The sequence below is a fragment of the Calliopsis andreniformis genome, chromosome 4 (genome assembly GCF_051401765.1).
Source record: "Calliopsis andreniformis isolate RMS-2024a chromosome 4, iyCalAndr_principal, whole genome shotgun sequence".
NCBI lineage: Eukaryota > Metazoa > Arthropoda > Insecta > Hymenoptera > Andrenidae > Calliopsis > Calliopsis andreniformis.
Window position 1 is genome coordinate 8,855,292 of NC_135065.1, and position 21,714 is coordinate 8,877,005.

A 21,714-nucleotide genomic window follows, 5' to 3' on the forward strand; every position below is an offset into this window, starting at 1 on the left:
TACAAAAAAATATTTGTAAACTCACCTTAGAACAAAGTCGTCAATTATTACGAATAACGGTAAGGTGATTATAGAATGATGTAGTTTCGATCCTACCAACCATTAGATCAAATCAGACGTATGTACCTAATCCTTGGTATACTTTAGAATCGTGGAAAAAAGGAAACCGTGACACGATATCGGCCCGTAAATGGAACATTGTTTAGAGAAGGATTATGTATTTATTTGTTCGACAAAATGGATTATCAAAATGAAATTAAAGGAGACATGTTAGTACTTTGAAAACAATTTTTTAAAATATAGGTTCAAGACGACACGTGCCCGAGCGTAAAACGAGCTTCTATATTCATTTATGTGAATATTACGTACGTCTTGAATGAAAAAGAGGATTCATTCGACAAAAAAAAAGTACAAAAGATGATATCTAATTAAAAAAACGATTATTCATTAAAATTTGAATTTATTACGTACTAGTATAACTCTAATATTATGATGGGATTCATTTCAAAGAAAAAGTATTTGAATTTGTAGAAGTTATAACAATAGTGGCTATAGCGATACACGAAAATTATTGATAACAAGAGTTGTTATATGAGGTATATTATTATTAATATTATTATTAAATTATTTCATTAAATGCAATTTTATTTTTTTAAGAGCCTCTTCAGACCTGCAAATGTCTTTCTTTATCATAGCATAACGAATGGCAGTTTTGTTTGGGACTAAAGGAACGTTGGTAATTTGACTTTTGCCTCGTTCACCGAAAATTGCAAGTATATGTTCCTTTCACCGTGATACTAGATCAAATGTTCTACACCTGTGAATAACTACAGTGATGTTCAATACCTTTTCGAAAACGTACACGCAATCTGGTACATACTTCTATACACAACAAAAATGAATATGTTTTGTCGTAAGAAATTGAAATTCTGCTAGGAATGACAGTCTACGCGATATTCCTGATAGATCGTCAACGTGTAGCGTTTAATTTTATTTATTCTGCATTTCTTCTATCGCGATCTGTCAAGATAATATCGCAGTGTTTTTATTTTCGAGAGTCTTACGAAGCGTAGCCTTGGTTCTGCCGCTGTTTGCTGAAAAATTATGAACGAAATTCGCGGTGAGCACTGCCGACGAGGAAGAACGACAAGAAGAACTCCTTCAAACGGCGTGGAGGCCCCTCGCCAGTAGATCATCGCATGTAACGACATTACAATGTGTACGAAGGATTTATCATTACACTCGCGCTTAGATCCAATACTGTCGCATCGCATTTGTTCAGAATGATCATTCAGGTTTCTCGAGAGCTTCCTTCGAAACGCGTACGGAGTCGACGTGCGGGAAAGACACGTCAGGACGAGAAGAGACAAAGCGTGGGAGGCCGTGTACCAATACTGAGGATAACGGAGTTAGTGTCCACGTTGTTAGAGTAATGTAACTGTGTGCGTGCGTGTGTACATGATGCTAGTTATGTACAAAGCGATCGACAAAGGATAAATCTAAATTTCTAAGTGCAAGTGTATCGATTGCGTGACGGATCGTAGACCACCGGAAGTGGGAAGTTGAATATTGTGAATAATCGTCCGAGGTATTTCCCACGTGACGCTAGAGTTTATTGCGGGTCCTCGTTTGCGACTGATTCAAATACTTTGCGAGGAAACAGGATCGCGTAGGGGGAGATACTGAACCGACACGGTTCGCGTAGAATACAAGGAACGAAAGAGTACAGAAACATTTGTGACGTTATTCGCAATTCCGTTCTTTTCTGTTTGTGCGTCGGAGATGATTCGAAGAAATCACGACGATCACAACAGCGACTCCCCGCCAGCGGGATGCTCTTTGTTCTCGCGCGTTGCGTACGCTTTCATATCAGTACGATCTCCTCGTGCTTGGTGATCGTCGATACTAATTCTAGCAATACATTAGACTATCTTACATTCTTTTATTTAATGTGCCGGGATCGTTTCCGGATGTTCGTTAATCAAAATTCAAGATTTGCAAAGAATCTTGGCTCTCAACCTTTAGCAATCTTTTCGCTGCGATGTCAATGTTTGCGCTTTAGCGTGTACAATGATTTAGTCATCCGTATGTTAATTGTTGTATGGACTTAATGTGATTTCGTACAAAAGAGAGACATTGACGTAAAGAAACAGGAGAACAAGGAACAACTGATACGATCGAGGCTGTAAACGTGTCTGTGGTTGTTTTTAGAAGCTTTAGAATGTAGAAATGTGTCCTTGTTGGAAGTATTCTTTCGCCAGGGCATATGACTTGTACAGGAAAGCTTCTAATAACGCCACAAGTAATCATCGATCGTGTTTTTTGTTCTGATAAATCGGAGTGTCCTCGAGGGGTGGTGGAATGATCGTCCCGTAGAAATAAGTTGAATCAAATTTAAGTCTAGGCGCGATGAAGATGTTTTGGTTGGTAACATCGATTGTCAGTAGTTGATGAGGATTATCAGGAACGCGTGTATTGGCGTATATGATCCGAAATTCAATGTATTTGATACTCGAATAGTTATTTTGTATTATGATTTTAAATACGACGTAAACTATTGGCAGAAGCGCAACACATGGACCCGAGATAGTTAATGCAGATATTTAATGCGTTAAAGAGAGGAGGATCGATTTCCTCTGTCACGAATTATGGTATAACAATAATGGACGATCTTTCACGCGAAACAGAAATTAGATTGAATATTTAAATATTGCCGTGTAAGATCGGCCCACGTTTATCTTCCAGCTAATGTTTTTAGTGATATTCTTCGTGAATTTCTTTTCGATTGAGTTTTATGCTTCGTGTCCTGAGTATAGTTGCTGATACATTAATTTCATTCGATTCGTGACAGAAATGAAGGATTCCCCAGTTAAATGAGAATCCATGCTCACAATTATTTTGCCCTCATTATATCCACATTGTATCGTTAGACTGACCAATTGCAAGTGTCTTCGAATATTTCAAAGAATTCCTTTAATCAGAGTATTGCGCCGCATTAAAGTAACGAGCTCAATAGTGACACGAATTCTAAAATAAAGAAAAAAAAAACTATTGAAAAAAAGAACGAAGAGTGAGTTTCGAGAAAGAGAAAGAGAGTGCGAGAGAAAGGTAACAAAAGCGATAGAAATGGGAATAAAAGTGAGAATGGAAGAGAGAAAGGGGAAGAGTGCATGTTCTTAGGTATTATGATTGTATAATACGTGGTTTGTAATTGTACATACGAAGAGAAATCATTGGCAGCAATTTAAACAGAATACAGATATCTATGTATAAAAAGTAATAAGTACTAATACACACCTCTATGTATGTGATAAGGTTTGTAATATTTAAGGGAGGCCGATAGATTGTATAACCTACTAGATCTCAGTGTAAGTTACTAGGTAAAGACGTAATAATTCTTAAGTAACACCAAAATCACTCTGCTGTATCAAAAAATAATTTTTTATATAAGTTCCCACGGGCGCACATCATCTCCAATGGCACATGAGTTTTAGTAGACTTATTACGACTAACGATAGCGAGACATTAAGCTGGTTGTACATAAATAATAATGAAATGAAGAATAAATGGCTAAAAATAAAGAATTGCTTGATGTTGTTAAGTAAGAGAGAACGTTTACTGGGCCAAGTTTGTTCGCACGCTTACCCTTGATTTCCACTGCACCATTACTGTTCAAACAATACCTTACATTTTTTCCTCTGTTCGTATAATCCATATCATTGAAAAAGAAAATCAAATAAAAAAAGAAGAATTAACGTATCTTTGATACAACTTTTCTATGTAAATATATTTGATATATGTACACTACATTTTAAGCGTACATGTAACATATTTTTTACATCGTTTTTGCAATATTAATTAGAAACCTAGACTATTAGTATTTGATAAAGAATTCTTGATTCAAGTTTTAATTTGTCGTTCAATAATTACAAAACTTAAACTATATGTACATATGGACATCTATATTTTATTCAATTCTCAATTTACTTAACAATATCAAATTGAATTACATTGTCTATATTATGATTAGTCTTTAAAAATAAGAAAAAAAAAAGGAAATCGTTTATTACGTATTAAAATCAACGTTATGCAGGTAAATGTGAATACAAAAATTACTGCAGGTAATTAATATGTACGTATGGAAATACGTTTCATAGTTTGTAATTTTGCATGTTATATATATTATATATATATATATAAATAAAGATATAAATATATATATATATATATAAATAAATAAGAGTGGGTGGAAGAGTCAAAGAGTGAAAAAGGGAGTAAGTGGAGTAGAATTAGAGTATTATATTATAGTCATTAGTAGAAGAGATACTAACTAAAAACATTACTGTCTCATGTTTGACGTTTTCTTTTATGTTGCGAATCTATTATGAAGAATAAGAAACGTCATTGTGTATACTATTAATATACAGATAAAACAATGCATATTATACGTTATTATAACATCTGCGGATATGCTAATTATTCTAAGGTTTAATTATTAATAACTAATTGAAAGTAACTATGCTGGTAGTTTTTCATTACGACCTCATCCTGTTTTAAATATTTAAATGAAACGAAATAAAAATATATCGTAACTAATTATTCTCGTTTCAAATTATTTATTTAGCCGCTGACCTTTCGCTATTACATTAGTGTACTAATTTCTTAAGAGAAGCTTTTAATTAATACATTATGGTTACAGAATATTGTTCAACTTTAATGTGTATTAATTGAAATATCACACTGCTCCTTGAAACGATAAAATTCTTTCAGCCTATGAGCTTGTGTGCGGATAAAACCACCAGCGTCTTCCGGTTCAAAGTTTCCTTGAACATCCATCGACACTAACGTTTCATTGTATAACGAAACTTCGCTGTCTCTGCCAAGTATAGATACTGCAAAATCGAGGAAATTAGCTTCTACTTAATTATTCAATGAATTGATACATACCATTTCCTTTATATAACTGCAATTGAACTGTTCCAGTCACATATTTTTGCGAGTACAATATGCTATTTCTTACAAAGTCACATTCGGGTGAAAACCACAGACCTGAAAAAAGTGAACTTTTAGACACATTATTTAATATTATAGAAGCGAAGAAACATTATTTTTTATCCATTTTTTACCGTTGTAAACATAATCTGACATCTTATTAGCTAAATATGACTTCACTCTTAAGACCTCGCGATCTAGCAAGAACACTTCTAAATCTTGATGAGCCTTATACAGAATCGTAGCTCCAGGTGATTCATAAATTCCTCTAGACTGAAATGTTAATATATTTTAGTATGATGTATTTTTAATTAAATATTATTTTAGGTACCTTTAAACCTATGTAACGATTCTCGACGATATCAAGGCGCCCTATGCCATGTAGACCACCAATTTGGTTCAAATACTGGATTATTTCCAAAGGAGTAGCAAACATTTCTTTAGTTTTTATATTTTTTACAGACGATGGATACCCATGTTTAAAACTGACTTCAATTTCCTCAGGTTCCAGAGGAGAATCTAGTGGATCTTTTGTCATTTTGTACAATCCTTTTGGCGCCGGCATGAAAGCGTTTTCCAAGATTCCCGACTCATAACTGAAGACACGTAATTTTTATTTGATTTGCATTTTTTCTTTAATAAGCTATCCAGCTGTTCGTAACAGAAGAAAAGAACATAAAAAGTAGTTCAATCTTTACTTTTATCTAATAACTTCACTGATACCTAGTGTGCAATAAATTTGCATCAGTACTCCATGGCTTGTCTAACGTCGCCGAAACAGGAATCCCATTTCTTTCAGCGTACATTAATAAATCTAGTCTTCCGTGATATCTTGTATAAAACTCTTTTTCTCTCCAGGGCGCCAGGATCTACAAGATGGAAAACATGGAATGGTATTGAAATAAATAGACTTGAGATGTACAGTACCTGAATCTCAGGAGAGAGGCTGTAACAACTCAATTCGAAGCGAATTTGATCGTTGCCTTTCCCGGTTGCACCGTGAGCGATTATAGACGCACCTTCAGTTTTCGAGATTCTCATCAGACCTTCGCTAATGCACGGTCGAGCGATTGATGTACCCAGAAGATATCTACCTTCGTAAATTAATCCGCATGCAATAACTGGCCAGGCGAACGAAGATACAAAGACATGCCTCAAGTCTTCTATTATGACCTTGCAGTTAATGAAATGAGCAGTAAATCATGGGAAATTTGTCAAGGAACAAGTGATTAAGATGCAGCTTACAGAAGGTATTTCTCTTTTGTTTTTTACCTTTGCAGCGCCAATTTTTAATGCTTTCTTCTTAATGGCATCAAAGTCTTCCTCTTGTCCAATGTTTGCCTTATGTCCAATAATCGATTATTACCTAAGAATCACTTATGTTTATAATTAAAATTATGAATGACACTTACCACATAGGCAATAACTTGATATCCTTTCTCTTTCAACCATGATAATATACACGATGTGTCTAAACCACCACTATAAGCTAGTATAACTTTCTTGTCGTTTCTTGACATTCTGCAAAATTTTAATGTGATACAAATTTAAAAAGTAGCACGACAATGTCAAAGATGCAAAATGACAGCTACACTTGATTATATAGTGAAATTTGCCTTTTGACCCGCGATATAGGAATATGATAACCCTTGTGTTGTTATGTTGCAATAACAACATATGACTTAACTTTTACTTGCATGTTTGCTGACATTTTGTTTGTCACAAATTTTATATCGATTTTACATGGTATGAGATGTTCGAAAAAGAAGACAAAGTTGGAGCGAATTGTAGGCCTTTATAAGCAGAACATTTTGTTTAGACTACAATCGACATACATTTGTATAATATATATATATATGTCTATATATATTATATATTAATCAATGTCGTAAACTTTGTAATAATCTCGTCATTAAATAATCGCAGTAATAACGCACATCAATAATTATTATGATCAATTAACAGACTAACTTCCATCGATCGAAAGCGATCTACAATTGCTTCTTATGTGCAGTACAAGTTTTAACACGTAAATACTTATCGATAGAATAAAGATTTGTTACTTATTAGTTAAACAACTATAAGTCTTTAGTAGTCGGACATTTTTCAGATTGATATAAATTCACCGCTTTGGATTAAATGAAAAGCGGTCGGCATTTGCACGATCCATAATATTAATACATACACACCGAACAAATACATTTGTCAACAATTCGCCGATACAACAAAAGCACAATCAAGTTAATATACATCTATCCATTTACTGTACAATAAGATATTTAAATAACGAAATTGAAATAAATACTGTTGACATTGTGTACTTATTAGAATTAACGTGATTGAAGCGTATTTAATCAAGGTACACATGTGTTCATCGGATGAATTCGATAAGTATCACTAGCGGCGAGTAAAATCGTAGACTAAACCTTTCAAGACATTACAACAATCGATAGTTTTTAGAGAAGGACATAACGAAATGGTAATAACGAGAAATTTACATGTATATCACGATTCTTCTCTACAGTACACCGAATTCCTTTGCTAGACCACCCCTGATTATTAACAAAGGGGCGGCTCTGCATAGAGTAACATATTATACCTCAACTAGATGATCCGACAGCCTAAATTACCATTAAGCATTTCCGTGCAATCTACATCAGTATTGCCAACATGTTTATTTCTCGTTAACATTTTTTTATTCGCGCAGGCACTTAACACCGAATATCTTCTCCTTTCAGCGCCGTTCGTGTTTCGGCTAATCCATATTTATGATATGACATACTTTAATTTCACACTTTGTCGCTAAATGACTGTGCGACCTAATCAATTGACTGCGTGTTCCCTAGTTGATACTTTAATTGTATAACCAAGATTATCCACGAAACTTTCTTAGCTGGTATTACTGATGAAGCCAAAGCTAATGGCATATTAGGAATACGGGAATGTGGTTTTATTTTGTGTACAACACGGAATTTCCTTTACACGTGAAGTTTGCTTAAGTCATCTAAGAAAGACTTCGGCGTGATTATATGCGATGAACCTGAAGAAGAAAACAATTAGTAAGTGAAATGACTTTAGAGGTGAATAATATTTCCTAAAATCTACTTACCAATTATTACTTCCCAGTTCTTCAGAGCATTTGTTACTTCGTAAGCGCATCGTACTTCAGAGAAGCAAACTCCACCGACAACGAAGACAATCAGACGTGGTACATTTTTAATGGTTTGTTGACCTTTATCTTTATGCCAGTGCCCGTATCGCGCACTAAAAATAAATGATAATATAATGCCATATGTATGTAGCGATAGTATATCGTTTATATATAGAATTTTATTATACCTAGTTGGAGCATGATATCCTGAACTGGCTGCGCGTCCAGCTAAGAATGGGAAGTGTTTGGAATCAAGTTTATCTTCAATAGCATCCTCCATAATATCTTTCATGACTGGTGTCCAACGACTCATTTGGTATGTTTGCTCTGTAATTCTTTCTTTGCGAGGCACGGTGTACAATTTCTTGCGATTACCACCCTATGGATAGAAAACAGTGATGTAAAAAGAAAGTTTCAAAGGTTAAGGAAGACATGTTTCAATACTCGATATGTAATGATAAGGTTATTTACCTCTACAACAATATTGATTCCAAGATTTGCCATGTTGACTATAGTTTGTTTGTCATCTGGGGATATCTGGGCATGATGAACTAGACGATTAAGGTTTTCATCAGTAATGCCATTTTTGCTAATAACATACAGCGCAATAATTCGCAATTTGTCTAAATGATGTACTGTTTGGTCAAGTAAAATTGGCGTGATGTTTTTCATTTGGTCCTTGATGCGTTCACCTTCGGCATCCGTACCCATTGCCAAATCCTAGGAAAATATGGTGTATTAATTTCTTGTGCATATATTTTATTTTATATTCTATAATTAATATTATAGAATAGGTATTACATACTTGTTCTACTTTGCAAAGTTTATCCACATTTCCTTGATAACGCTTCATACAGTCCTCAGCTAATTGTAAATGTGTTGCGTATTTGCTCAATTCTTTTTGATACTGTGGCATTTTCTTGATCATCTGCGAAAGGTCTCTCATGCTTTGTTTATCTCCCTGTGGCATTCGTTTTGATTCTGTAAACTTCTTTAAGTTTTTGGTAACATTTCTGAAAGCAAACGATTCATATTTTACTGCAACAATATTCTTTTACACTTTGCATATCAACTATTCGAACTTACTGTGATACAACAGCAATATGCTGGTGTCTAAGATCTACCCATAAATCATCATTCTCATCCAATAATACTTCCTTTTGTACTCCAGCTGATGCTTCAAATCTAGTGGAAATATTTTCATTAAAATATTAATTTAAGCTCAAGTCTTACGTGAGCAATGTAATGTTTACCTGTAAACATCATTATCAATGTCTAGCAAGTCATATGCCATAGCTTGCAGTGTCAGCTCGTGTAAGAGTGGCGAAACACAATCAAATCCTCTGTCTAGAATAAGTAATTGGGAGCGTGCTTTCTCAGGTCCTTCTCCCATTGTCGGTTCATCAGCTTTATAAGCATCTAGCTTTTGTTGAACCATGTGTGCCAGCTCTACATTTCGGTCGAAGTCGCTATTCAAGCAAACTTCATATCAGTATGAATTCTTTATTAACATTCTTTCGGTTCATTTGCAAAGACAATTTTTACCTTCGGTATCTAACTGACGGATACTCTCCAAGTGTGGCGCAAAGTGTTGCGATTTGTTCAGCTATTCTTTCCATATTAGCTGTTCTCAAGTTGGCAAAGGAGGGATTATAAAAGCAAGGGAATGTTTCACGCGAATCCAAGGAGAAAACCTGTTCAATCATGTAATTTATCATTACTATCATTGTTGTAAAAATCGCTACAACTTCAAGCTATTCTACATCATCTTTCAAGCAGTGAAATTAATAGTGGAATACATATAAACACCGAAAATGTGACAAGTAGTTACTGAAATTACGGTAAATAACAGGATAGAAAATCGCATGCAACAAATAAAAATCTGAACGCGAAAGGAAAAGTAGGAACAGCATGTGTAAAGTATTTACAATAAGTCTTTCGCCTATTATCTATGTCACAAAAACAAAGAACAGAGGAGAGGCAAACAAGTTCGCGTTGCGTTCGTCGGAACTCATAAAATTCAAAGTAACTATTGCGTTTTGCGACTACATCTAATTGCTACGATTTTTCTCTTCTTGTTCATCACCTGCGACTCGTAAGGCAGGAAAGCGATGTTGATCTCTTTGAGGGTTTTGATCTTTTTAGCGGCGAGAGACTTGCAGATTTCATTGAACAGCTCCTCCGGACACACTGGTCGCGAAACAAGCATGAATGCATTCCGTCGTTAGTATACATGCTTTTACATGTGAGTATAGTACAAGATAGGAGAACATGGACGAAGAAGTTGAAATGAATTAATGTTAATATCATCGAGATCGCTGGGCCAGAAATCGAAAATTAAGTTCGTGAGCGAGAATGCCATAAGGGTGGAGACAGGTCAGTGTGTTCATGTAAAGGGTGTGTGAATAGGTGTGTGTTTTACGTGTAGGTGAATGTGCGCCCGTCACCACGAAGAACGTAAACTGACGAGACATTTGTTTTCTTGTTTAATTCCCTTTTGCTTTACCTGCTCCTCGTACGGTATGAAAGCGATGTTGATCTCTTTTAGTGTCTTTATGCGTTTAGCTACCAGCGAGTGACACAAATCTTTGAACAACTCGTCGGGACATGCTGCAAAGAGATAGACTTAAAATCTCACGTGGATCATCGAACGTACCCTTCCTCACATAATTTTTTTTTTTAATTTCCAGAAATCCTGCGGCTAGAAGGTGTACTCGTTAAGAAAAGAAAAAAGAAAAAAAACAGAGGAAACGGTTGTGAGTTCTTGTGTGTATGCAAGGTACGAATAAATGTATTGATAAAAGAAGATACATGAGCCAAGATGAAACTAGACTGTTCTGATTTCAAATAGGTCTTCTCGCTATTATCTTTTCTCCTAGGTGTGGTATTCCTCTGATAGTACCTTCTGTGAAATAGACGTGGGCGACTTTGTAAGTGGTCCTGGTCGGGTTGCTGAAGTCCTCGATCAGCTTTTGAACCGAGGAATTGCAGGGTGTGATCAGATAGATCGCTTCCATGGTGGGCAAGGGTTCCCGCTTCTTGTTGATGTCTTCTACCAGGGTGATCCCTTGAGCGCTGATATCGTGCATTTTGCAGCACGCAGACACCATCCTCATGGCTAATTGATCTACTACCAAAATACGCCATTGCGTACCACTTGCCCCTGCCTTCTTTTGTTTGATGACCTCATTCATAATCTCTGGAAAAGGAAGCAGAATGGAAGTAAGATTGTTCGAGGTATTACCACATTTTGAGAAGCTATAATTGAACAGAAATGCAAGTTCTGGGATATTTGATTTCAATGTGCACTTCTATACTAGTTCTAATAGTTTATCATGATATTTTCATTGATCATTGATATTATGGGCTTGCATTATTTTTTAAAATACTTATGGTAAAAGAGAAAATAAATTTAATATTTATTAACTCTTCGACAACGTGAAGGAATTAAAAATGTATGTAAAGTAACACGAATATTGTTGGATAATGAATAATTTATGTATTCAGTAATATAGTGCTAAATAATTTAATAATAGATTATATTTTAATCTGCTTAATTGTGCCAATACATTGAATAATCTTGTTAGTATAAATAATTTTCAAATAAAATTCGAGAGTCGATCGATAGCACTTGCTACTTACAGTGCTCGTTCGATCGATATTTCCTTTCGCGTATAACAGGTACAAATAAAACATTTCAGTAACATAATCGAATAATTTAATAGTGATTATCATTTGATTATTATCTGAGTGAATAGTAGCAATATATTTTGATTGAATTACAATTACAAGCAAGGAATTTGAAATGAAATAAGAAATCTTTTGGCGCTTTCAACGCGTATTGATCGTTAGAGAGCAGTGACGTCATTCGGAACAGGTCCGTATCTAGAGAGCAAGGACCCCTTGAATAATAATTATCATAAACAAGAATTTTATATCTGAGTGAGTATCTAAAGAGGAGAGTCTCGTTAATAAAACATCATAGAAAATTAGATTTCATTGCGACGTAGGAAGCGTTCTATAGAAAAGTAATTCACTAATTGGATTATTCGACACACACTTATGGGTAGTATAATAGACGTTTCGAGATTCTGTAATAGGCGACGATTGTATTTCACTATATCTACAAATGCTACAAATCAATAATAACATAATTCTTTGTTCATTTTATTCACAAAATACAAAAATGGAAATCCAAAACAAAGGGGGTACAAGTACTAAAATACGCAAAGGTTAACTCATTCAAAAATACATTATTCTTCGTCAAGCTCATACTAAAGCAACTTAAGTAGTAACAAGGAAGGAAGTATGAACAATCTACATTAGGTGATAAGTTGTATCATTCATATTACTACATGTTCTTCTAATGTAACAGGATCGTGAATGACGGGTGCAGTATTAGATGATAGCATTCTCGAGAAAATTTACGAAAACCTGAAATTTTGAAACAGTTTAAATGTAAGACACAAGACATTATTTGCCTTTATTAACGTGAAACATCGAATTTTCAGTACGTGTTTACCAAGAAGGATAATTAATAAAACGAGATTATAATATTAAGAGATGAAAGTTTCGATAAGTACAGTCACCGATGGTCTTCGTTATCCTCTACAAGGATACATAAATTGTTAGATAGAAAATAAAGGAGAACTGTGTTTCTGAGAGATGGGTTTGACATTTCTATCTAGCAGCCGCTTCGTAAACGATGAAATCATCAGAGCACATACGCCCCATTTAGAGGTTACGGGTTTTGACAGCAATTTAGGCGACAATTCTTTCACGCGAGAAGACCCCGCGCGAATCCTATGTTAATATGAAATGAAGGTATCGTGAAATTGTGTTAACATCGCGAGAAAATAACTTTTTTTCCTTACTCACTTTGACCAACTTGTGCCTTGAGCGCCATTTTGCTGCTGACTGACTGCAAGTGCGACCGTCAGGTGGCGCTTCGGAACGAAGACGAAGATGATTTCGAGTTATCTGTAGATCACGATCATCTAGTCGTGTTCCCTGGTTCGAATCGATGAGGCAGGACCGCGCTTGGTAACTGTAAGTATTTCATTCGTCGTTCTTTTCTCAACACTTTCTTGAACAGATTACTTAAGTTTAACAGATTTATATGGTATTTAGAACTTGCATGTATAGAAATTTGAATAATGTTTGACATTTTTGGTTGATTCAGAGATACAGAGCCCAAGGCGTGATCGAAAGGACAAGGAATCATGGGAACCGGCGTATGCAGTGAATTGAATTACAGATATTGTAAGTAAAATTTACTTAAAAAGATATAATTTTTATTAGTAGCGATTTATGTCTAATAATAACGATGAATATCAATATTCGGAACTAGAAACACTAAAAATCGTAATATTAAATGTGCGTGTAAAATAGTTCGATCCCCTCACATTCACTTTTCAATAATGATTCATTAAAATCTTTTTCCCTGTTAGAAGTTTTCAAAAATTTCTATTTACAGTACTTTGCATATCGTTTACTAGCTGAAAAATAAATTCATCATGCCCCATATATACAATTCTAATTTTTCATCCAAAGCCCCCGAGTTAAATATCTAATAATTAACCATTTTCCAATATATCGAGACCTTAAACCCAAATAAACCATCAATCTACTTAAATTTCCATTCCCAAGCAACCCATAAATCACAACCCACCCCCAAAGATACCCTAATACATGAAACATTATCATAAATTTCAATTACGCCTCAATAATATCAATTATGAACCGAAACGGTCAACATGGCGTCCATCAGATCTGCTTTCGATAATCGAAAGATAGACGACCGCTGATTTCGATAATCGAATTCTCGCGCCCCACTTTCACTCCCCTTCGAGGCGTCCCCGTGAGGTGACGCGTTTCGCGCGTCTCTGAAAAAAAAATCGATTATTCCAGAAAATCCATAATCCGGATCGACGTGGCAATTAAGCGCGAAGGAAAAATGGGATGAGCTTACCACCTGAAAGCGAGAGGGGCTGGCGAGCGAGTGGAGAGCGAGGGAGGGAGAAAGAAGATCGGCTCAACGAGGACGCGAGAGGGTTTGTTCAGTCAGTACGGATTTGTTCGCCGGTGTGCGTGGATCGCGTCGACGGTTTGCGCGCGCAACGCCAGACAGTGTGCCTCGTATTGGTAAGAACGGCACTTCGATACATTTCTGCGTTCGTATTCTCCGCGTGATTCGGTGTACCATATCGTCTCTGTGCGTGTATTCGGTGTCGCTATTAAAAAGAAAATAGTAATAATAATAAGATAGTAAAAAAAAAAAAAAAGAGGAATTGATCTCCCGAGACATTGCCTCCGCGACAACGCACCGGGAGAATATGTGTGTCACGCGTATTGTTCGACAGTGATAACAACACATCCTGACTGTTGCATTCGTTTTTCTTATGTAACCAGTGCGTTTGGTGTGAACACGTTCCTCGATTGGTGCAGCGATAACCCACGATGAAGCTGGAGTATCCCTGTCGCGTCGAGGGTTGGCTCAACGTTTGCGGTGAGTGCCGCTTTTCCTACGTCACCTTTTTTTTTTTTTTTCTCCGCTCGCGACCGCAGGACCTCTGTCGCGTTTTTGCGGGGGAGAGAAGAAGAGAGAGACGGAACGGATAGGAGCGAGCAGGGAGGTTATGCGCGGCACACTGTGTACGAATGTGTCTCTCGTGCAGTGAACCTTCGAGATGCACGTGCGCTCTGCATCGCGAGAACGCTATTTCGCTCATTTCGCTAGCCGGCACTCGAGCCGGGTCCACACGCTTCGTTGCATAACAACCAGTGGGGGAGTAGCCTGTCATTCGTAAATACAAAAAGTCTGGGGACCTGTACCTAGTGATGGCAACTGAGCAGTTTGAATTAGCTCGAGCATTTCGGAGTTTCGAGCTCCTGAAGGTCTTGATTAGGCTTGAATCTTGAATTTTTTGATAGGTCTTGAGTGTTGAAATTCTTGGAAATTTGTTTGTCTTGACATTTTTGATGGTTTTGAAGGTTTTGATGGCAATTGGGCACTTTTAATCACTCCGAGTATGTTTCGGAGCTCCTGAATGTCTTGAATCTTGAATCTTGAATCTAGGTCTTGAGAGTTGAAATTCTTGGAAATTTTTGTATCTTGAAGTTCTTAATAGTTTTAACGATTTTAAGAAATTTAGTAGGTCTTAAAAGCTAGATACTAATTCAATATCATAGAAGCTTCTCCAAAACGTATTCTTGTCTAAACAATACTATTAGCATAAAGTAGGTATTAAAACTAGTTTGAAAAATTCGAGTTGCCTTTCAAGATTTTCAACACTTTTAGAATTTCAGGCATCGAATCATGTTCAAAGTGACTCGAATCTTAGTCTCGAAAAACTTCGAATTGTTCCAAAGCTGAGATTCGAATTCCCATCACTAGCTGTCCCCTAAGAATGTCACGCTGTATTTCATGATAGAGGCCCCTGGCTGTTTATCTCTGGGTAAACAAAGTTGATGGTCGCAGAACGTTTCACTTACTCTTGCTTGTTCGTGAACGGAGAATGTTCCGACTGTATTAACAGAAGTTTGTTTTAGTAATCGTGAACTTTATCGAAGATAAGACGCTTTAAATTGTTTTGAATCGGAAGTGTGTATACTTATAGTATTTACGAGCTCACTGCTCGTATCGTTCGCTCGTTTCTCTCTTTTTCTTACTCTGACTAAGTAATTTTGAGGCGGCTCGGTGCTGGAGCAAGTGGTGTCGGGTTACGTAACAACCTGACGCCCTATTTGTAGGTCATGGAGGGTGAATAAGGTGCGAAGGGATTAGAATAATGGTTATTCTGTTTTTGGGAAAGAGGAGGGAGTTGTTATGGGTTGGAGCGAAGGTCTAGGATTTATGATCGGTTATTTAGGATTTTGTGGAGGAAATGTGATTCAGCATTTTTAGAGTCAGTGTTAGTGTTCAGAATCAATTCTACTGGAGTGGACTGTGTTTGTAGTGAGTACAAGGTGTGACGTTTAACCACCTGTTTGGATTCTGAAAACATGAAAAAGAGTAGAAATATGTTACTCTCTAATACGTAGACTATGTATTCAGTTTTTCATTATAAACCTAGGCGCATCTTCTTACAAACTTACACAAAAAACTCTGCCAAGGTGTCACCAATTTCTTCCCCTCACATTCGCTATCTTACATACCCAGTTTCACAGTATTCAAATATTGGAAAAAAGTGGCACTCCCACTTTCAAATAGACCCACATTAATGTATCATTTTTCGTTTATCTAGATATCCAAACACGCTCTTAAAATCGCGAACCCATCCCTTTAAATATCCCCCTTTTGCAAACCCAGAACGCGATCGATCGATGGAAACCAAGAAAAAGCGAGATAGTTCGGAAGGTGTTCTCCTTAGCGATCGTGGAGCTGAACGCTGCTAATGTCGTCAAGTTTGACGACCTTCCTTTTTTCGTCAATCACACAGCCTTCCCCTGGTATGGGAAGGGCGTCGTTCGATTTTTACGACCTTGGCGACATGATGCTCGCTTCCCGTTCAGCTTCGTTTCCGAGCTGAAGCTTCCCTCCTAACGCGTTTCCTGGACGAGCCAGAATCGTCGACGTTGAAACGCTCGCGATGAATATGTATTGCACGAGGTGCAATAAATTGCGATGAGCATCGATGCAGTTTGCGGCTTGCTCGACTGTCTTGGACCAGCGTCAATGACACGGCGAGTGAGCCATTGCAGAAAATCATTGGGAGGTCGCGTTGAAGTGGGCTGAGGGAAATTTGAAATGGAATTATAAAGGTAGATAAAAATGGAAAAAATGAAACGTAGGTGTGAGGAAATAGTTTGTTTAGGATCTGGACCACAGGCAAATATTTTGTATTTGCATTTATATTCACGTTTTGCGCAAATAGGATGTTTATTTTCTATTGTGGTTTAGTATATTGTATATTTTTATAATTCACACTGCTCGATCAAATTTTCCTCTGCTTTTGATCGTTTCTTTTTCATCTTATGAAGGTACATATCGATCTGTCGATCGATTTCTGTCCTTTTTCGTCATCAGCATTCCCCATTTGCATCGAAATGAAAACATCCCTATTTGCTGGCCGATCTCCATGGCAGAGACCTTTTGTCTTTGGCCGCCCAGCGAATGGACGTTCCTTGTACCATGAATTTGTACACATCCGCTATTCGCGGCGTATTTGCGTGAACGTGCTCGTTTCCAGCACACACTTTGCTCTTTCCTTTCTTGTCTCGAGCGAAACACAGAAGTCGCACAAATTTCCTTCAGACGATTTTCTCTGAAATGTAATTCGTGAACGAAATGAAAAATAATATTCTGAGGGACACTGATTTCTTATACTATCCTATTTTAAGTAGTCATTTGCGTTTGAAACTATTTCGGGACCTTTTTTGAAAGCTTTTCAGAAATTCTAACACAATATTTCAAAATATCTTATACTAGTAAATATTAGAATCAGAATGAAATTAATTCTAGCAGGAAAAGAAATAAAGCACTAATTGAATGTAGATATAAATTTCCTTAAACGACTCCTAACGCGTCGCAATATTAATTAACAGTCAAGATTAAAGATCGTGCAAGGTCGAAACCAGTTTGCTTTCAATAATCAACCCGTTATGCCAACTTGCCATCGTTCTCTAACAGAAGCAATTTGTTCGCAGACAAAACTGGCACGGTCGAAACTAGATCTACCCGATTTCGTATTTGCACTCTAGCTGCACTCTAATAACAGACGCATTATTGAATCCCGTGCTTTCTCTGTAAGGATTGCTCGTATTTTACCTTCGTTCGTTTGCATGCACACCTGCAAATAATAGAGAACGTTTCGTTAGCGCGACAAGAAACGAGTAACCCACGTTAGGCGCAAGTTATATCGAACACAGTCCACCATTCTCTTGTTGCAGTAGAACAAACGGGTACGAGTAAATCACTTAAAATCAGGGAACTTAGGCATGCCCTATGCATCTTGGGAAATTACTCGGCAGCGTTATGTAAGGCGCCTTTGGAGCAGTTCGTTCCAGAGGGTATATATGTAGAAATTGTAATAGGTGTTCGATGAATCGATGAAATACTGCTCGTGCTAGATTCGAAACGAAAGGGGAAACGTTGAGGTGAAAATAAAGTAAAATAGAGTAAAAGTGTTATACTGTGAACTGTAGAAGTGCAGACATGGGCAAAGATTTATAAATGTAGTTAATTTTATGATTTATTTCTTGTATGAAAATCTTGAAAAATAGGTAATGGTTAAATGGCTAGACACGAGATACATAAAGTATCTAGACATACATCACGTTGTTTTTTATAATTTATTAACTGGTGGTCTGGATACATACAAATAAGCTTGAGTGACAGTAAATGTAGCTATTAGAACGTTTCCCAGTACGAGAGATAAAAGAGTCGCTAGGCATTCAATATTTCAGTACGTGCTAATGGAAAATACGTCAAAATTGATCAACGACACATTAACACACCCCATTCTGCATCACTCACCATTACTTTCGACTTTTCCTTTTATCTCGCGGATTACGTCGGCTATCTCGATTACTCGAGGGGTGGTAGTCCTCAAATAATCAAGAGTCCACTGCATTCTAACGACTACCGTTTAATCCTCTTTGCATACATTGCTGGTCATTAGCTGCTCTTAGGGAATAATTTATCATACGGTTCGTCAAAGAATAATTCCAAAAAACTGTTGGTGGATAGAAAGTACCATGGAAGGTACGTTGGTATACTGGTTGCCCCTCATTTGCATCTAACAATTGGAAAAACACAAACTCTGCTCTCCTTTCTGCAGTTGCGCTGTGTAACATGACCGCGTTTACCAATAAAAAGGATGCTCGCAGGAGATAGCGCGAGTATAGTAACTTATTTTATTGGAGTTGTGCACGAGCACCATCCTACCTCTGCTTGCAATCTTTGGGTTCTTTCTTAACCAGGTCGTATTTCTATTCTTTTTCAAGCTACTCCATTTTCAGGAAAATGGGAAATTTCTTTCGATGCTGCTTAAATTAAGATTAAATTAAGATTAGGATTACATATAATTAATCCATTCAAGTCCAAAGTTGCGTAAATGTAACACTTCACTCGCTATTTTTTTTACTGAATTTACATGATGAAATTTCATTTTTCCATGGTGCTGCTATGAAAGGAATCCCAAAGATTAACTTAATATTTTTTTGTCACTGTTTCTCCTGTTTTATCTAGATTCTACAGTGTTTTGAAAATCAGAAAAATGTGTGAATTATTACACACATAGTGATTGAATCACATACAGAACCTCTTAAATAGAGGCCTACTATTTCACAAAAAATTATAGTGTCTTCATCCAGCAATTTTTGCGTAACAATTTGAGTCTCTGTGCAATCGCGAGAGGCTTGAAGAGCGTTCCACAAAAAGAAATCAATTTTTCCAGCTCTCGAAATGAACGCACCGCCAATAGTTTAACGTAGAGATTAATTTAGCCCGCAACACGGCGAAAATACGGCTTTTCCAGTCACGTTTCCCTTCACTCCTACGCCCAGGCTGGCTATCCGCGACGAGCATATAAATAATTGATTTATTGGATGATTTATAACGATTCCATGCCCGCTGCTTCGCGTTCTCCCGATACGTTCGAAGTTCATGCATACCGCTGCGCGTTTCCGTCCGCTATCGAAACACGGCCAGGTTTATCGCGGCTATTGCCGTTACTACTTCATTGTGTAATTGCATCGGTGTTCCTAGTAAACGATATCGCGGCGGATCCCAGCTGTAAGCGCGATCGTAAAGCTTGAACCCGAGTTCACGGCGCTTCGCTGCGATCGCCAGCTCTATCCTTGTACCCTTCTGCGGCTGCACTTTGCTGAAACGAGCGAATTTTTAGTCTGCAACTCTTTCTGCCCTTTTTTCTGGCGCTTCGCTGCTCTCCGTGAAAGTTTTCGTATTAATCATCGCTTCGCTGGTGGTTGATCGATGCTTTCGTTCCTTGCTGGATGAGCTTCGTTTCCCCTTCTTTCTTGAATCTTTTTGGGCCTGGGAACCTCATGAATTGGATAGTTTATTAATTTCTTAAAATTAATATTGATTTCATAGATTGCTCCAGATTGGGTGATTCGAAGGAGTGTGTGCAAAGGACGTAGGTGAATATTTTTCGAGTGATTTGCTACTTGTATGCAGTGAGTTCTTGTTTTGTATCCTCGAACCAAAATTCCCGTTAGCAAGAGGATAATTTATAACCAGGAGAAAGTTTCAACACTTTGTCTCATCTTCCACAGTTGATCCTCCTAATCTGCCGAATTCCAAGGTATTTTTTGACAATGTCGCTGGTGCTATTTATACCGATGAGCCTGGATAGGAAACGTACACACGTGGCATTCTCACAGGCGGGATCAAACGATTGTCCCTTCGACCGCGTGAAAGGCTGCGCGAGGTTGCGCGTTAATGACATTTGCATAATACAACTGGGAAAAATAAATAATCGAGCGATGCAAAAATATTACTGGCGACAGACTGGATAATCCTGATCGGTCCAGCGACAAAATATCACTTCATATCTACGCGAACGAACGTACTCCCTGCCTACCGGTTTCGTAAATGAGAGTTTCACTGACATTTGCAAAAGCAGCTTTAATGTGGATAGCCACGGATCGCGGTGTATCGCTCGAAGTACAAGAAGTCAGTCTGCATCGACGTACATACGTAGTTTACTACACAAAACCTTGATTTGTCAAATTAACCGTGACGCAGGATGTATCGAATAATTGAATAACTGTTTTCGGGAGAGAAGATATTCTTGTAGAAGAAGCTTGTTTCGAAGTGTTTTGTAGGGTTACTATTAAGCAAGAATTTAGCGATTCTCTATGGTTATCGTTTTTGTCTAGCAGTCTTTTTCAGAAGTTAATTAACCAGGATAGCCGTTAAAAAAGCAGTTCCGTTAATTAAGCTTTCTAGTAATTGGTACTCTGAAAATGGAGATTTTATGGTATATCTTTTTGCTAGATTAATTAAGAAGTGATCTAAATCCTAAATTATTGTATTTGACAAAAATCGGGAAAGCTTTACATTCATGTTTTACACAAAACTCTGTACCTACGTTACCTACTTTTTTTTTTCATTTCTTTGAAGGGTATGATAAACTTGTCTTCCAACTAAAGAAAGAAAAAAAAAAAGAAAAATATTTCGTAACAGTAAAAAAGTCAATTGTACGCATACATACCATTTATCTTAACGAGATACATATTAAGACTCTCCTATCATATTAAGCACAAGCAAGTCTTATTAGATTTGCCAGTGGTATAATAAATGATCTGCAGTTTATTAGTTTTACTCGTCTTAATTTCATATCGTGTCGATTGCAGTACAGGTTGCTGGGGGTTCGATTTTAATAATACAGTTAGAGATTGCAATAGCAAAGTTGCGGGCAGGTGCACGGATAGATCGGCCGATTCAAACAACTTTCTCGTCCGATCTCACGAACTCGTTTTATACCGGTTTAATTGACCGAATGCGATCGAATTTAATCGCGTAGATAGGAATTTCACGAGCTTGACTGCATAGTTCGAAGTTGACACGTTCGTATCGATTAATCGGCCGACTTAAGACTTAT

General features: G+C 37.0%; 3 protein-coding genes across 4 annotated transcripts in view; 1 reads left to right on the forward strand and 2 right to left on the reverse strand.

Moving 5' to 3' along the window:
• Positions 1 to 4,595: 4,595 nt before the first annotated feature.
• On the reverse strand, positions 4,596 to 6,663 carry Ass (argininosuccinate synthase). Its single transcript, XM_076376920.1, has 8 exons — positions 6,405 to 6,663; positions 6,265 to 6,333; positions 5,920 to 6,165; positions 5,716 to 5,861; positions 5,324 to 5,588; positions 5,127 to 5,265; positions 4,948 to 5,049; positions 4,596 to 4,892 (listed from the first exon to the last, which is right to left on the reverse strand). The coding sequence occupies exons 1-8, from the start codon at positions 6,510 to 6,512 to the stop codon at positions 4,714 to 4,716; spliced, it is 1,254 nt and encodes a 417-aa protein (XP_076233035.1). The 5' UTR covers positions 6,513 to 6,663; the 3' UTR covers positions 4,596 to 4,713.
• Positions 6,664 to 6,767: 104 nt separating this feature from the next.
• Rop (Syntaxin-binding protein Rop) lies at positions 6,768 to 13,071 on the reverse strand. 2 transcript variants are annotated; one of them, XM_076376917.1, is made up of 11 exons: positions 13,022 to 13,071; positions 11,046 to 11,342; positions 10,230 to 10,333; positions 9,689 to 9,837; positions 9,397 to 9,612; positions 9,230 to 9,328; positions 8,949 to 9,156; positions 8,615 to 8,863; positions 8,332 to 8,522; positions 8,102 to 8,256; positions 6,768 to 8,032 (listed from the first exon to the last, which is right to left on the reverse strand). In XM_076376917.1, the coding sequence occupies exons 1-11, from the start codon at positions 13,047 to 13,049 to the stop codon at positions 7,971 to 7,973; spliced, it is 1,758 nt and encodes a 585-aa protein (XP_076233032.1). In that variant the 5' UTR covers positions 13,050 to 13,071; the 3' UTR covers positions 6,768 to 7,970. The 2 variants fall into 2 exon arrangements, with proteins under 2 accessions (XP_076233032.1, XP_076233034.1); XM_076376919.1 differs by lacking the exon at positions 10,230 to 10,333 and adding an exon at positions 10,650 to 10,753.
• Positions 13,072 to 14,183: 1,112 nt separating this feature from the next.
• LOC143178522 (uncharacterized) overlaps positions 14,184 to 21,714 on the forward strand; it is a 172,674-nt gene continuing 165,143 nt past the window's right edge. The window contains exon 1 of the mRNA XM_076377246.1: positions 14,184 to 14,651. Coding sequence (XP_076233361.1) covers positions 14,603 to 14,651 — 49 coding nt within the window. The 5' untranslated portion in view covers positions 14,184 to 14,602. The remainder of the gene's footprint in view (positions 14,652 to 21,714) is intronic.

Excerpts from the sequence above, each read along its gene's own strand:
- Ass (XM_076376920.1), bottom strand. The coding sequence starts at position 6,512 with ATGTCAAGAAACGACAAGAAAGTTATACTAGCTTATAGTGGTGGTTTA. Across the intron at positions 6,334-6,404 it reads ATCAAGTTATTGCCTATGTG|GCAAACATTGGACAAGAGGA; the intron begins GTAAGTGTCATT and ends ATTGGACATAAG. Across the intron at positions 5,589-5,715 it reads GCAAATTTATTGCACACTAG|TTATGAGTCGGGAATCTTGG; the intron begins GTATCAGTGAAG and ends ACGTGTCTTCAG.
- Rop (XM_076376917.1), bottom strand. The coding sequence starts at position 13,049 with ATGGCGCTCAAGGCACAAGTTGGTCAAA. Across the intron at positions 9,838-10,229 it reads TCCTGCCTTACGAGTCGCAG|GTTTTCTCCTTGGATTCGCG; the intron begins GTGATGAACAAG and ends ATGATTGAACAG. Across the intron at positions 9,613-9,688 it reads CCGTCAGTTAGATACCGAAG|CGACTTCGACCGAAATGTAG; the intron begins GTAAAAATTGTC and ends TTGCTTGAATAG.